The sequence below is a fragment of the Argentina anserina genome, chromosome 5, assembly GCF_933775445.1.
Source record: "Argentina anserina chromosome 5, drPotAnse1.1, whole genome shotgun sequence".
In the NCBI taxonomy this organism is placed as follows: Eukaryota; Viridiplantae; Streptophyta; class Magnoliopsida; order Rosales; family Rosaceae; genus Argentina; species Argentina anserina.
Genome location: NC_065876.1, coordinates 6958529 through 6972939, shown reverse-complemented (window position 1 = coordinate 6972939; position 14411 = coordinate 6958529). Strand labels below are relative to the sequence as shown.

The 14411-nt window shown below is 41.4% G+C and overlaps 2 protein-coding genes across 2 annotated transcripts; one reads left to right on the top strand and one right to left on the bottom strand.

Moving 5' to 3' along the window:
* Nucleotides 1–8395: 8395 nt before the first annotated feature.
* Nucleotides 8396–11952, bottom strand: LOC126793255 (BTB/POZ domain-containing protein POB1-like). The gene is made up of 6 exons (XM_050519715.1): nucleotides 11635–11952; nucleotides 10831–10953; nucleotides 10359–10501; nucleotides 10206–10275; nucleotides 9769–10048; nucleotides 8396–9421 (listed from the first exon to the last, which is right to left on the bottom strand). Exons 1-6 carry the CDS (start codon nucleotides 11885–11887, stop codon nucleotides 8626–8628), a joined length of 1665 nt encoding a protein of 554 aa, XP_050375672.1. The 5' UTR covers nucleotides 11888–11952; the 3' UTR covers nucleotides 8396–8625.
* A 1104-nt stretch (nucleotides 11953–13056) lies between these two features.
* On the top strand, nucleotides 13057–14048 carry LOC126795404 (uncharacterized). Its single transcript, XM_050522245.1, has one exon. The coding sequence runs from the start codon at nucleotides 13161–13163 to the stop codon at nucleotides 14046–14048; it is 888 nt and encodes a 295-aa protein (XP_050378202.1). The 5' UTR covers nucleotides 13057–13160.
* The last annotated feature ends 363 nt before the right edge of the window (nucleotides 14049–14411 follow it).

Sequence of the window (14411 nt, the reverse complement as noted above, 5' to 3'; positions counted from 1 at the left end):
TGAAATTGATACTATTCAAAGTTCGTCTTTGTTGACATGACCGAACAACTGGATTCATCTTATGCTTAGAGGCCCTAATTGGCTGCAAATAATCTTTATGTTAAATGCTTAATCAAGCCACCTTTGCTTAGTTCCTCATCCCAGGGTCGGCAGTAAAGCAAATATTTTCCTAATATAAACCAATGCTAATGATCCATTAATTGCTACTTTGCAATTCTTTAACTAATAGTAGAGGAGACAGACAGAATTTAACTTTGAGCTGTTCGAGCACCCATAATTATGCATAGCCTTAAATCAACTTTAATGGTAGATTAACAAAGGAAATATTTACTGTTTATGAACAAAGCTGTTGCTGACTCTTATCATTTAGCTAAATATAAGTTTGAATGTGTCATAGACGTGTACTTGAAGTTGAAAAGAGGACGCAACACGAACATAATCTTCTTCTCTTTAAATTTTTTTACACGTTAAATCAGAATGAAGAATCTAATAAATCAGTGATTTATATTCCATTTGAATAAGTACTACTACATGCACTTTAATAATTCGTAATGTTATAGTTTTAAGTATTTTGATGGGATAGTTATTCTTTTTTGGATTAGTAATTTTGGACGTCACCTTAATCAAGAAGAAAGAAGGGATTATACCAAATATCAGATGATGATTGCATTAAAAATGAACATGTTCCAATTCAACCAAAAGTTTGAAACATCATTTCCTATATTCGGATGTTCGTATCACTTGGAACCAAATTAATACTGTTTGATTTGTCCTATGTTCCAGAAAATAGTATCTAAAATTTGAGATTTGATGCAGGATGAAAATAATTGTATTATTGAATGATATGTTGGCCTATATATAGGCATTACAAAAACAACAATCTTGTAGGATTCGGAGTCCTAATCTATTACGGAGTCCTAATCTATTATGGAGTCTTAATCTATTACGGAGATGCTAATCTATCTCCTAACATGAACCCTATTAGGCTAAGACACATACATGGTAGAATGGTAATTCTCCCGGAACACTCCCCCTTATGTCGCATGCATAGGTTGCATGGTACACAACGTTGCCTCGGTAAAAACCTTGTCAAGCAAAACAAAAATCTTTTGGGTAAAACAAAAGTTTGATCGAAGAGAAAAAGAGCACAACGCACCAACTACTTAAAGATCTTAACATGTGATGTAGACTCCCCATGAAGTCTATCAAATTCTAAAGTTCCGATAAACGACGCATGCCAATGCTCTTCACATGTTTCACAAAAGTAGATTTAGGCAAAAACTTGGTGAACGAATCCGCAACATTAGATTCTGAACTCACTTGATTGATCTGAACATTCAAGAACTTCTGTTGTTGAACGTTGTAGCAGAACTTGGGCGAAATATGCTTGGTGTTGTCTCCCTTGATGAAACCTAACTTTGTCTACTCTATGCAAGCAACATTATCTTCATAAATGCACGTAAGTTGATCAGATGTAGAGACTAATCCACAAGAATCACGAATATGACGAATGAGTGATCGTAGCCAAACACATTCCTTAACTGCTTCATGGAGAGCGATGATCTCCGCGTGATTCGAAGAAGTAGCAACAAGAGTTTGCTTCGTGGATCTCCAAGATATCACCGTATTCCCAATGGCAAACACATAACCGGTTTGAGAACGAGTCTTATGAGGGTCAGAGAGGTACCCTGCGTCGGCATAACCAACTAATAAGTTGTTTGGAGTCTTTGCATCAGGGGAAAGATCTGCACGGGACCGGTTGCTGCTCTCGGCACCGTGCACGGTCTCCACGCCATGGAGGCCGGCGGCGTTGCTGTGGCGTACGGTGGCAATGCCGGGGTCGGCGACGGCGGTGGTGTGGGGAGATACCGTGGTAGTGTTCTCTCTGCTATAGGGGTAGAGCAATCCCATGTCAAGGGAACCTTTCAAGTACCGAAACAAATGCTTGATTCCATTCCAATGACGTAGCGTAGGCGCGAAGCTAAATCTAGTTAATAAGTTCACTGCGAAAGATATGTCCGGTCTAGTGCATTGAGCAAGATACAATAGTGCCCCAATCACACTAAGGTATGGAACTTCAGGACCAAGAACTTCTTCATCATCCTCTTTAGGATGGAATGGATCATGCTTGATATCTAGACTTCAGACGACCATGAGAGTAGACAATGGACTGCATAGATCCATATTGAAACGTCGAAGCATCTTCTGCGTGTAATTCGGCTGATGGACTAAGATGCCGTCAGCCCTATGCACAAGCTCAAGGCCGAGACAAAATTTCGTCCTCCCTAGGTCTTTCATCTCAAATTTCGACTTCAAATAAGACACGGTCTCTTCAATCTCATCAAGAGTACCAATTATATTCATGTCATCAACGTAGACCGCAACGATGACGAATCCGGAATTTGTCTTTCGTATGAACACGCATGGGCATAGTTCATCGTTCTTATAACCCCTTCTCACCAAGTATCGATGCAACCGATTGTACCACATTCTTCCGGACTGCTTCAACCCGTACAATGAACGACGCAATCTGACTGCATGAGCACTCCGTGGTCTGGAGGCACTTGATGGAGGTAAATGTAGTCCTTCTTGAGCTTTCATGTATAACTCTGCGTCAAGATCCCCGTAGAGATAAGCTGTGACCACATCCATAAGTTGCATGTTTAGTCTTTTGGACACTACCAGACTAATAAGGTAGCGGAAGGTAATGATGTCCATAACAGGAGAATAAGTCTCTTCATAGTCAATACCAGGTCGTTGTGAGAATCCTTGCATCACGAGTCTTGCTTTATAACGCACGATCTCGTTCATCTCATTACGTTTACGAACGAAAACTCATTTATGTCCAACTGGTTTGACATCTCTTGGAGTCAATTCAACTTTTCGAAGACTTCTCTCTTCGCTAATGAGTCAAGTTCTGCTTGGATTGCATCCTTCCTCTTCGGCCAATCTGCTATGCGTTCGCATTCAACTACAGAGCGAGGTCCAACGTCGTCTTCAGATATGATCTCATGTGCGACGAAATAAGCGAAAACGTCATCAATGTATGTAGTGGCTCGGTTTCGGACCGACTGCTCACTTGTGTAGTTCACTGAGATTTAGTTGTTCTCTGGCATCAAACAAGGTTCCATAGCGTCCCACGGTAACAGTTGAGTTGATTCATGGACATAGCTGTAATCAGAGACAACTTCATACAATGGTGATTCATCGTTGATGACGCGTTGTGCCTTGGTCATTCGCTTCTTCTAGGCTTTGAATACCTAGAGTTTATCGGTCTCCCCTTTTTACTTTGAGGAGCTGAGGCCGAAGCTGCTCCATGCCGGGCCATCTCGGCATCGTCGCCACAAGGGGCGCCGGCAACACTACGGCGTACGGTGGTGCCTCCACCGGCCTTCTTACCACTATCAGGGGCGGAGCCAACGTTGCTAGGTCCAGGAGCTTGTCTTCCACGCCCGTATTTCAGGACATCAAACCGTGCCGGTACATTTTCACCGGGTATGTTTGATCTCGTCACTTTAGCAATATCTACAAAGCCGTCGGGCATCGAATCCGCGACTTTCTGAAGGTCGATAATGCGTTGCACTTCTAACTCACTTTGAACAGTGCGGGGATCATAATGAGACATAGTGGAGACACACCACGTTAATTCTTGACGTTCATTTGGAATGATAACATTCTCATCTCCCCCTAACGACGGGAAACATGTCTCATCAAAGTGACAATCTGCAAATCTTGCAGTAAAGAGATATCTGGTGGTTGGTTCTAAGTAGCGGACAATCGTTGGGGAATTATAGCCAACATAGATACCTAATCGTCTCTGAGGACCCATCTTAGTATGCATTGGAGGCGTAATAGGCACATAGACGACGCAACAAAAAATGAGTAAGTGTGAAATATTGGGTTCGTAACCAGTTACCATATGGTAGACACTAAACACTTGGTTAGCCGCGGGTCTGAAATGAATAAGTATCGCTGCATGCAACATTGCATATCCCCACGCAGAGACTGGCAGGTTAGTACCCATAACCATTGCCCGAGAAACAACCTGACTACGTTTGATGGTAGCCTCTGCTAGACCGTTATGTGAATGAACATGAGGAACGAGATGTTCAACTTCGATCCTAATAGACATGCACTAATCATCAAAAGTTTTGGAGGTAAATTCTCTAGCATTATCCAAACGAATGGATTTGATAGGATAGTCGGGGTGGTGAGCCCGAAGTTTGATGATCTCAGCTAATAACTTAGCAAATGCAGCATTCCTTGTGGATAGCAAAGCGACGTGTGACCAACGCGTCGATGCATCAACTAATACAATAAAATATCGAAAAGGTCCGCATTTTGGTTGAATAGGTCCACAAATGTCACATTGGATACATTGTAAGAATGAAATGTTCTCGGTCGAAGCCTTAGCAAAAGAACGACTTCCTTGAAATTTAGCAAGAGAACAAGCTTTGCAAAACGAGCGATGGGTATCAGAAATTTCCATGGAGGCATTAGCAATCACGGAAGGCATCACAAGCTCCTGTGAAGGAGGGGATGCCGCCACCGACGGCATAAAAGCCGTGGAGTTGCCGAGAGAGGCAAGCTCGGCCATACCTTGCTGTGCACGGGTAGGCACTGCCTCGCCGTGTGGAGCACGGGTGAGGTGATCCTCCAATCGCTTCCGGGGCTTGAAAAATGGATGACCATGTGAATTCTTATGAATTATAATCATCATATCACGTGCAGGGTGCCCGAGACGGGCATGCCAAAGCATATAAGAGTCTGAATCACAAAAGTTGTGTTCAACCTCATGTGATTCAAAGATTCGAATGGAAGTAAGATACAAACCATTCCTGAGACTCTTCATCTTCTCTAAGATGCGGTGCTGGCCTGTTTTCGCAGAGGTAACACAAAGATATTCCTCTCCATTCTCAACATAAGTATCGAGGTGAAAACCATTGACACGTATGTCCTTAAAACTTAGTAAGGTGCAGGGAGACATCGGCGCATAAAGAGCATCTACGACGTTGAGAGTCGTACCATTATGCAACATGAAAGAAGCGGTGCCTCTTCGTTGAATGATGGATTTCGAGCCAATCATTGTAGTCATCGAAGAATTTGAAAACACTAAATCCGTGAACAACTGTCTGTGCCGTAGGACAATGTGGGTGGTTCCGCAATCAGCTAGAAATTCGATTTCGCCGCGGGACATCTACAAAATGACAATTAAGAGAGTCAGCGACACAGGAACAATTCTATACAATACGCCGTATGATATTGTAAGAAAGGGAATCGGAACAAAGTGCGATCCTATCGAATGTATCACATGGCAATAATACTACATTCTTCAACTAAAGAGTTGGGAAACATGGTATTAAAGCAGTGAAATACCAAACAGTAAACTAGGGTGGTAGAAACCATCCAAAAATGGTGTGGAAACACACACAAAGAGTGCCGGTGAGTGCATATAACAGACTTGGAGAAAATCGGAAAAAACGAACCGGAAAACCTTGTCAAAAGAACTCAAAACCGAATGAAATTTGGACTAGAAAAACGTGGCAACAAGGACTGCTGGAAATATGCCAGAAAAATGACGAGAAACGACGAAAAATCATCGGAAAACTCACCGGAAATCGGCGGCACCAATTGCCGGAAAACCGGCTGGAGCTGGCCGGTATGGAGGCCGGAGTTTCAGGTCCGACAGGAACCGGATGGCGGTTCCGGAAATGCCGGAAAGTGGCCGGAAGACGCCAATACGCCGGAAAACATTCCGGAAACGCCGGAACAGTAACCGGGTACGACTAAGGGCCAAACGACGTCGTTTTTGACGTTCCGAGGTCCGTTTTCCAAATTCTAAGTTCCAAATTCAGAATGTAGTGCTATTGGGGTCCCATGTAACCCAAAAACGTCCAATTTAAAAACCACGTGAGTTGCACACGTTGATCATCATGCTAAGTGTAAGGTAAATAAAATTCTCAAAGAGATCGTCTTGTAAGCAAGAAAATGAGAAATTTTATTGAATGCCAATCTTTAATACATCACACATGAACTTCTAATTCCAAAATCAAAAGACTATTACAAAGTTAATGAAAATAACAATGGCGGTCGGCCATAACAATACTTGAATTCATAAAGCTGAAGAAGCTAAAAACGACTAATCAAAGTCGGGAGTATCCATAGTAGCGTCCGAAGGCTTAGCTTTAGAAGCAAGGGGCTGGGGCTTCGATGTGATGAGTCATGATCTCAGTGTCCTCATCCACATGATTCGATTCGGGTTGTAGAAATTTCTTGTAGGTGGAGTATGCAGTGATCATCTCTTTACTAGTGTGACAATTGCGATTAAAGTGCTTGAATGAGCCACATTTGAAGCATGGAAACTTTCCATTACCGGAAGTGGAGGCATGAGGAGGCGCACGGTCTCCTTGAGGTTTGGGATGGGGACGGCCTCCCTCGAGGGTGCGGCGCCGCCACCATCATGAGTCCAAGTATTAGACTTAGGCCGAGACCGGCCTTGTTGCCTCCCACCACGAGAGTTGTTGTTTTGGTGCTGATATGGAGCATTCCTTGATTGATTATTTTGCTTAGGAGCTTTCCCATAGTTAGACTATGGCGTAGAAATCTTTTTAGTGCCAACATGTCTATTGTTGTTGCTGAGGAGGATCTCAGAATCTCTCCTTCTTAGCCAAGAGCACCATTAAGTCGGCGAAAGACCAGATCTTTCCTTCCTCTACATGAGTGCGGTACGTATGAGGTTGAACCTCATAGTTGATTGGAAACGTGTCCAATGTCTTATTGAGAAGATCTAGGTCGGTCTTGATGACACCAACGGTGCCAAGATCGGATTGCAAGTATAGCATATCTTGATTGAAATCATCAACTCTCTTATAGTCCAATATATGGATGTTATCCCATCTAATAATCAATTCAGGGAGAAGCTTATCATGAACGTTGTTATACCGCAAACGTAGTTTGTCCCATAATTCTTTAGGATCTTTTACGTTCAAGTATTGCCTCTTGAGAGTTGCATGGATGTGACGTCTCATGAAGATGAGAGTTTGAGTCTTAGCCATGGGTGGAAAAGCAGCAGGAGGGTCCGCAAATATGCCTTTGATCCCTCGGCTCTCGAAAGCGAGCTCCATGTCGGAAACCCAGTGGTGGTATTCATTTCCTTCTAGATCAAGAATGCCAAATTCCCGTCGAGATGGTGTTGATATCTACAAAAACGAATACGGAATCGATTAGATTCAAGTATAATAGGAATTAGAAGGGGTGACGTATATGGTCACAAGAAAAATTGATGCTAATGGCGATACTCACGATTGCACCCAAAACAGTGGTGCACTCAGGCGACCACACGAAAATCGATTAACTTCCCTTTCAAAACAATCGTGACTCCCCAGGACCGTCACACAGAAAACATCGACCAAGAAGGGAAACCTATCCCTCTATAGTCTCATCGGCGTTATAAGAAAGGTTGGAATAAGGACAAGAAGAAGGCTAATAGCGCCCTATATAATATATCTATACGTTTAAAAGCGGGAACGTTTATGAAAAATTTACCTTTAAAGGTTTGTTGTAGACGAGAGTAGCTTCTCTTGAGCGAAGACTTTGCTTGTGAAGTTCGCGTTTCTTGCGTGAATATGCGGGGGGAGCAATTTTGAATGCTTTGATGCGGGGACTTGCGGGGAAAAAGATGTTTTTACGGAGCGAATGCGAAGGAGACCCTGCGGGGTTGCGGGGCTGCGTGCATGAGGTTGCGGGGGTTGCAGGGCCGGCAGAGGCTGCAGAGGGCTGCAGCGGCGGCGAGCAGGAGCGGTGGGCAGGGGCTGCGCCGACAGGGAGATGCCGGATGCCGGAGGCTAAGGCGGCCGGCGGTGGAGAGAAAAAAAAATTCTAGGGCTTTAACAGTTCAGGGTTTTTAGGGCAAAGTTCGTGATAACATGATGCAAGATGAAATTAATTGTATTATTGAATGATATGAAGGCCTATATATAGGCATTACAAAAACCACAATCTCGTAGGATTCAGAGTCCTAATCTATTACAGAGATGCTAATCTATCTCCTAACATGAAACCTATTAGGCTAAGAGACACACAAGTGTAGAATGATATTTCTCCCGGAACAAGATTTTCATTTTTACAAGCCATAATGTGCTTGTGGCATTCAAAATAGAAAGACGCACCACTGACGTCACACTACACAAAATAATTACTCAATTTGAGATTTTCATTTTTACAACACATTGTGGCTTTGATAACAGAAAGACGTACACGTAGTACGAACCTGCTGAGGTTTTTGCTTTGTTCTTCCTCAAGAGAAGAATAGTCGGAGCTTTTCACTCTAATTTGGAAGCCATCGAAAGCAAGACTAAACAAGAAAAACATTGATAGAGACAATAATAATTAAGAAAATGTGATTTTTACTAACCCTACGTTTTCATTTCTTTTGGCCTGAATAGTTATAAGTGCGAGTACAGACCGACCAGGATCTATGTATCAAGAACTTGACAGGGATCACTTGAAACAAGTACAGTTGCCCGGTCTGTGATTCCGACAAGTTACCTAAGGCTGCTAGTAATCTAAACTACAAGTTATTACGTAAGGCATTTTTCACTCTTCCTAACCAGTCCCAGGAAGGAGTCATTGCCTGATGTGGAGCTCAGCCCGGATATGGAGAACAGAATTGATGAAGTAAACGCTGTCATCGGCCATGAATGTTGTCCAGGGCACACTTAGAAGATTCCTATACCCAACAGCCTTCCCTCCAGTGAAAGTGTAAGTTCCTTTGTATTTCATCTTAAAATCCTCCTCGGGCTTTTGCCTTACTTGGAATTCATAGTCAACAGCAAAACTAACTGATCCCTTCTCTTGCATCCCTAAAAACAGCCCCAAGCACTGAAAGGAGTTCTGCTGATCCATGTTGCAATGGGCAGACAAGAAAAAGCCCTGCCCACCCAAGTGAAAAGCCTGTGAGTACACCCGACCAGCTGGAAACAAGCGTGCACACTCTTCGCGCTTCAGATCAAGGTAAACAAGACAATGTGGACGAGGTAATTCAAAATCTACTAATTTCACTGGCCTGTACTTGTAGGAACGTTCCACAATGGCATTCTCTACAGCAAGGGAGCGCTGCCTGTATGGTGCATCAGACTTATAAAACAAAGCCTCAATCACTATCTTTGATGCCAGTTGTGGATCAAAATCATTGCAGCTTAAAATCTTCCTAAGCTTACGACAGGACATGAAAGGAAAACGAATAAGGCGAGAAAGACGTGAAGCAATGACTGCTCGTCGATCTTCAACATTTCGATAATGCAACCGCGCCCACTTCAGAACCAGATCAAAAATAGCATCCTCTGATGCAACATGGAGATCATCACTAGACAGTACAGCCTCGATACCAGCAAGGGGCAAGTTTAATACCTCATCCACAAACCTGGTAAGAAATGAAGCACTTCAACAATCATATTTCTGAATATACAAATGGAGTAAACCACATATCAGATTATGTAGCCTAGTAATAAATTAAAAGTGGATAAAACAAATGCTTTGAAGTTCAGGCCATAAGTAAAAATTTGATGTTCGACAACAGGGAAGACGAAATATTGTTACATGTTCATGAAATAAATTGGCTCTGAAAAACTACATTAGAGGGATTATTGACAAAAATACTCAAAAAAAAAGAAGTTTGCAGCACATGAAACATGATTAAGAATCAATTAAAAAAAACGAAGTTGCATATATATATATATATATATATATATATATATATATATAACTCACTTGCTTAGTTCTCTGTAGCGGATAGCAAGGAACTTTCTTGCTGCATTTGTAAGTGGTTGAACTGCATCAACCATCAGAACGCTCAATGGAAGTTCCAAATAAAGCAAGGCTGAATCACAAGTCATAGGCAATTGTCCCAATAACCAACTGCAATATCTCATGCAAGATGCAACCGCAAATTTGTCAGCAGCCTTTAGCACGTCCAACAATGAAGATGCTGTTGTTGTGGACAAAGTATTACTATACATGAAATTAAGAAGGTCCATGAAGGCAGCTTCTTCTGCAGAAGGATCAGAAGATGTAAATACAGTTAGAAAGGCTTGTATATGTTAAACTCTATTTTTGTTGGGAAATAACAGTTACATTTTGCGAAATTCCTGATAAAGATAAATCAACATATTTCATTAGCTGATAATCTAACTTAAGCAAAAGAGTACCAGATTCATGAATTCTTAGAGTTTCTTGTCGTTCATCTGACTCTGATTTTTTCATCCCAGTCGTAAACAACTGTGGGAGGCATAAGACAAACAAGTGAGTGACTGGAGACAGCCACTAAAACAAACAGCAATCAACTGCACAATGTCATTCACCTTATAAAAAAAGGGACTCTTGGCAGCCAATATCGCAGAACTAATATGTATGGTTTCAACCCTCAGAGCTGTGGAGCAATCGCTGATCCAGAACAAGTCATTGCTTTCCCCAGCTTCATCATTGACAGAAGTGCATAGCGAATCTACAAAATGATATCACAACCAGTCAACAATTTCATATTAACCTATAAAACACTACAGCAGCCAATAGATAGCAGACTGTGATGTCCATGCAAATCAGGATATGTAACCATGTGCTTGGCTATGCCAATCGTAATTTAAAGATTTACAAACAAAACAGCAGTTTATTAGTCCCTGGAAAAAATAAAAACGAATTTTTGTTCTCGGTATCCATTACAATTTCAAGTCAGATATATTAGGGTCTTCATCATAGACTTATAGATTTAAAAGAAACAATAAAAGACAACGGACAGACCAAGATGATGTATGAAAACCTAATTTATATGAGAACCTGAAGGCGGCTCTATAATTGCCACAGAATCCTCATCCTGATTATCACACACCACAAGATCCTCAGTATCAAGCATGTTACAGTCTAAGACCTGCTCCTCAAATTCCACACATATGTCCTCAGCTGAGAGAAAAACCACAAAAATATCCCAGTTCAGTAACATAATTTTATTGAAAAAGGCAAAGTACCATGAAACGCGTGCTGAGATTAATCAAAGATATATACATACCTGTATATATATCCTAAACAGTAATAAAACTCAAATTCAAGACATGTGACAGAATGACAAAAAAAACCAGACAGAAAGCATTTTTTTTTTTTGTAAACACAAGGGGCCATTAATTAAGCCTGATAGGTAATGCAGTCTACAGCTACTAACTCTTCGTTCGACTATAGCATCCTCTAACTAAAACTTGGTAATAATCACGAAAAATCACATTGAGAAAGGTTACATTACCGCAAACATTGCCCTACACCCCAACCAAAACACAAAAACTAATACAAACCATCCCAAAAGCGGTAGCCTTTCGAATAAAAAACTCTGAAAATCCACCAAAGTTACAACTAACACAGAACACAACACAAAAATGGAGCTTCTACATGTTTTGTGCAGACACTACAGAATAATTCAACATTTTCCACCCAACAATTTTAAGCCAAACAGAACACCAAAGCCGCAACCTTTCCCCACATCCCCTCAATTCATCAAAACCAACCAAACAAAAAACCCTAATTTCATCAAATTGGTGACAAAAAAAAGAAGAAGAAGAAGAAAACTTGAAAACAAAAAAAAAGAGGAGCTACCACTCTGTGTCGTACTCTCGGCCCTGCGCCTCTTCCTATTACGCGCGCAATCAGAAATGCTGACGCAAGCGTCGCCGTCCGATTGGGAGTCCGAAGCGTCCGGAATGATTTCGATCCTGAGAACCCGGTCGGAGAAATTGGGGTCGTTGTAGGCGAAGATGAAGTCGGGTTCGGGTTCGGAGTACGGCATTGAGTCCGGAAGCATTGTTTGCAGGGGATCGTCGGAGAGTTGCCGGACCATGGCTTCCGTCATCTCGCCGGAAATCAAAACGGAACGTTTTGAATTGAGAGAACAGAGAAGGACAGCGGGTCTGTTATAAGGGAGAAACCTTTTCAACTTGTTTCTGTTGTAACCGCACGGGTGGCCAAGTTTAGAAAACAGTTAGGAACAAAACAGAACGATGTCGTTTCATACGACAATAATCGGATTTTTAACAAGCCGCGTAACATCCACCTAGGCGCTTTATTTTTCCTATCTAGGCGTCCGCCTAGGTGCTTTTATAACCATTGGGCAAATTCTCAAAATCCTTAATGATTGTATTTTTTTTTCTGAAAAAAGAGAAAAAAATGTTTTCAAACATGAATTCCGAATCTAATTTCTTGGATCATAGTGGTGTATATGTATCATTTTGCCTGAGATTCATAACACGTGTACTGAAGGTTTGTGCTCATGTTTGTGAATCCTCCAAATTTCACCCAAAGTAGTTCATAAAAAATTCCATTGGATTCTAAATTACTACTATAGAATGGACTTTGGATTGATCAACGAGTGCTGACTTGGTAGAGATCCTAATTCATCTCGGACTGAAATTGGTTCCATAATTGTGATTTGATGCAAATTGTAGTGATGTCAAACTAGTCATGCTCAAACTTCTCAATTTCTACTACAAATTTTTCAATCTCATTAGTGTATTTCTTTTTTTTAAAAAAAATTCAATCTCTATAGATTGATGATAAATTTCAAACTATCCGTACAGAAAAGCCAATTGATTTTTCTCTATACTCCAAAATGACATTGAATTTTCGTAACCAAAAGAGTTGGACATTGTTTTTAACTTTTATATATACCATTTGTTTATGCTAACCGAAATGAATTTTCCACTGTGTAGGCCAAGGTTCCATGTTCTTTCACCAGAAAATCTATCATCATTAAAAATTAAAATGATCACTTGGATTGGATTCTCCCAAGTTAAAAGCTGGTCTCCTTCCAAATCCGACTGGATCTCACTCCTACATGAACTAAGTCCAACGTCTATAACTGTAAATCTATCAGCCCTTTTGGCCTAGCTTGAGGAAAGTCAAGAGCACACCAAACAGTGAACACTCGATGAAAGGTGCTCCAAAAGTCTTATTTTCTCCAGGGACCACGAAGCGTGCTGATCATCTTTGCCAGAACATGTCATTATAGAGAACCCCTTTAATCCTAAACCTTCAAGCAGAATACTCATAGAAATCTATGTTCATCTGCATTGTTTGGGAAACTTAAGTCTGGGTTAGTCGTGTGGGGATTGTTCAGAGTCCACAATATGAGCTGGTTTTTCATCTCGGTTTTTTCCATATTTCTTTTCTGCTCGTGTTGCAACTCCAGCACTACTGACTCTTTAGATGTGTTTACAAGAGACGTGGCCTTGAAGACTCTTGTGGAACACCGGCCTCACACCGGTGCTGTGTACAAGGCGGTCTTACCGGCTAACCTATCCGGCGTGGAAGTCTTTGTTGTAGGGCTTCGAAGCAGGAGGCTGTGGAACAGAGGTGCTGAAAAGATCGGATGTTTTCATATCCCATCAAGAACCAAGACAATGCCTCATGTGAAGAGACTGGCGTTGGTGTATCAGGACTTGGGGAATCTGTCATCTCGGTTCTACCGTCTTCCAGGTTACTCATTTCTCACCTCTGTTGTTGGTTTTCTAGCTTATGATGCAACAGATACAAGTTCAAAAAGTGCCAGAAGGGTTGCTCTAAACACAATGGGGAAGCCGATAAAGATTCAGTTCCCGAATCTGACATTAGAGGAAGGCATGCTCACCAAGGCAAAATGTGCATCATTTGTTCCCAATGGGACGGTTTACCTCAGTGAAATGAGATCTCCTGGTGTTTGTAACACTAGGGATCAAGGTCATTTCTCAATTGTCGTTCCAGTGATGAAGAAACCACCGATCCTGCGGTATTCATGGGTTGTTGCGATTGTCCTTGGAGTTCTTACAGCTATTTTGGGGTGTTATCTTGGGATGGTATGTATGAGACATCGAAAGAGGAAGAAGTTTCAAGATATGGAAGAACATGCTGAAGATGACTCGGTTCTTGAAAATAGGTGGGTTTGTGGTAGCAAAATGCCTTCTGGTGGAGTCGTAAGAACTCAGCCGGTTCCTGAGAATGGTTTTCGACACCTAGCTTCACCTGATCATTTCATCTGAATATAGCATTATAGCTATTAGCTAGTTTCAAGGTACCAAAATCTGTTCGAGGGAATTGTAAAGTTATGAAACATGAAATTGCTGAGTAGCAAAATACTATAAACATCAAGTGGAGGTGTGAAACTTATGAAGAGATTAATACATGGTATTCTGTTAATGTTAAAAAAATAAATTAACTTTTTGGTCTTGGTCTAATGCAATTATGCAAACCACCAAAAATTAGTAGGGGTTTACAATTGGTCACATGAACATTATATGCATTTGTCCAATTGTCCAGATAATTGTCTTACTAAGAACATTTTTGGGAAGCAGTATTACCCAGAACATTATACGTTCTTCTTAGCTCAAGATTGATAATGTGAA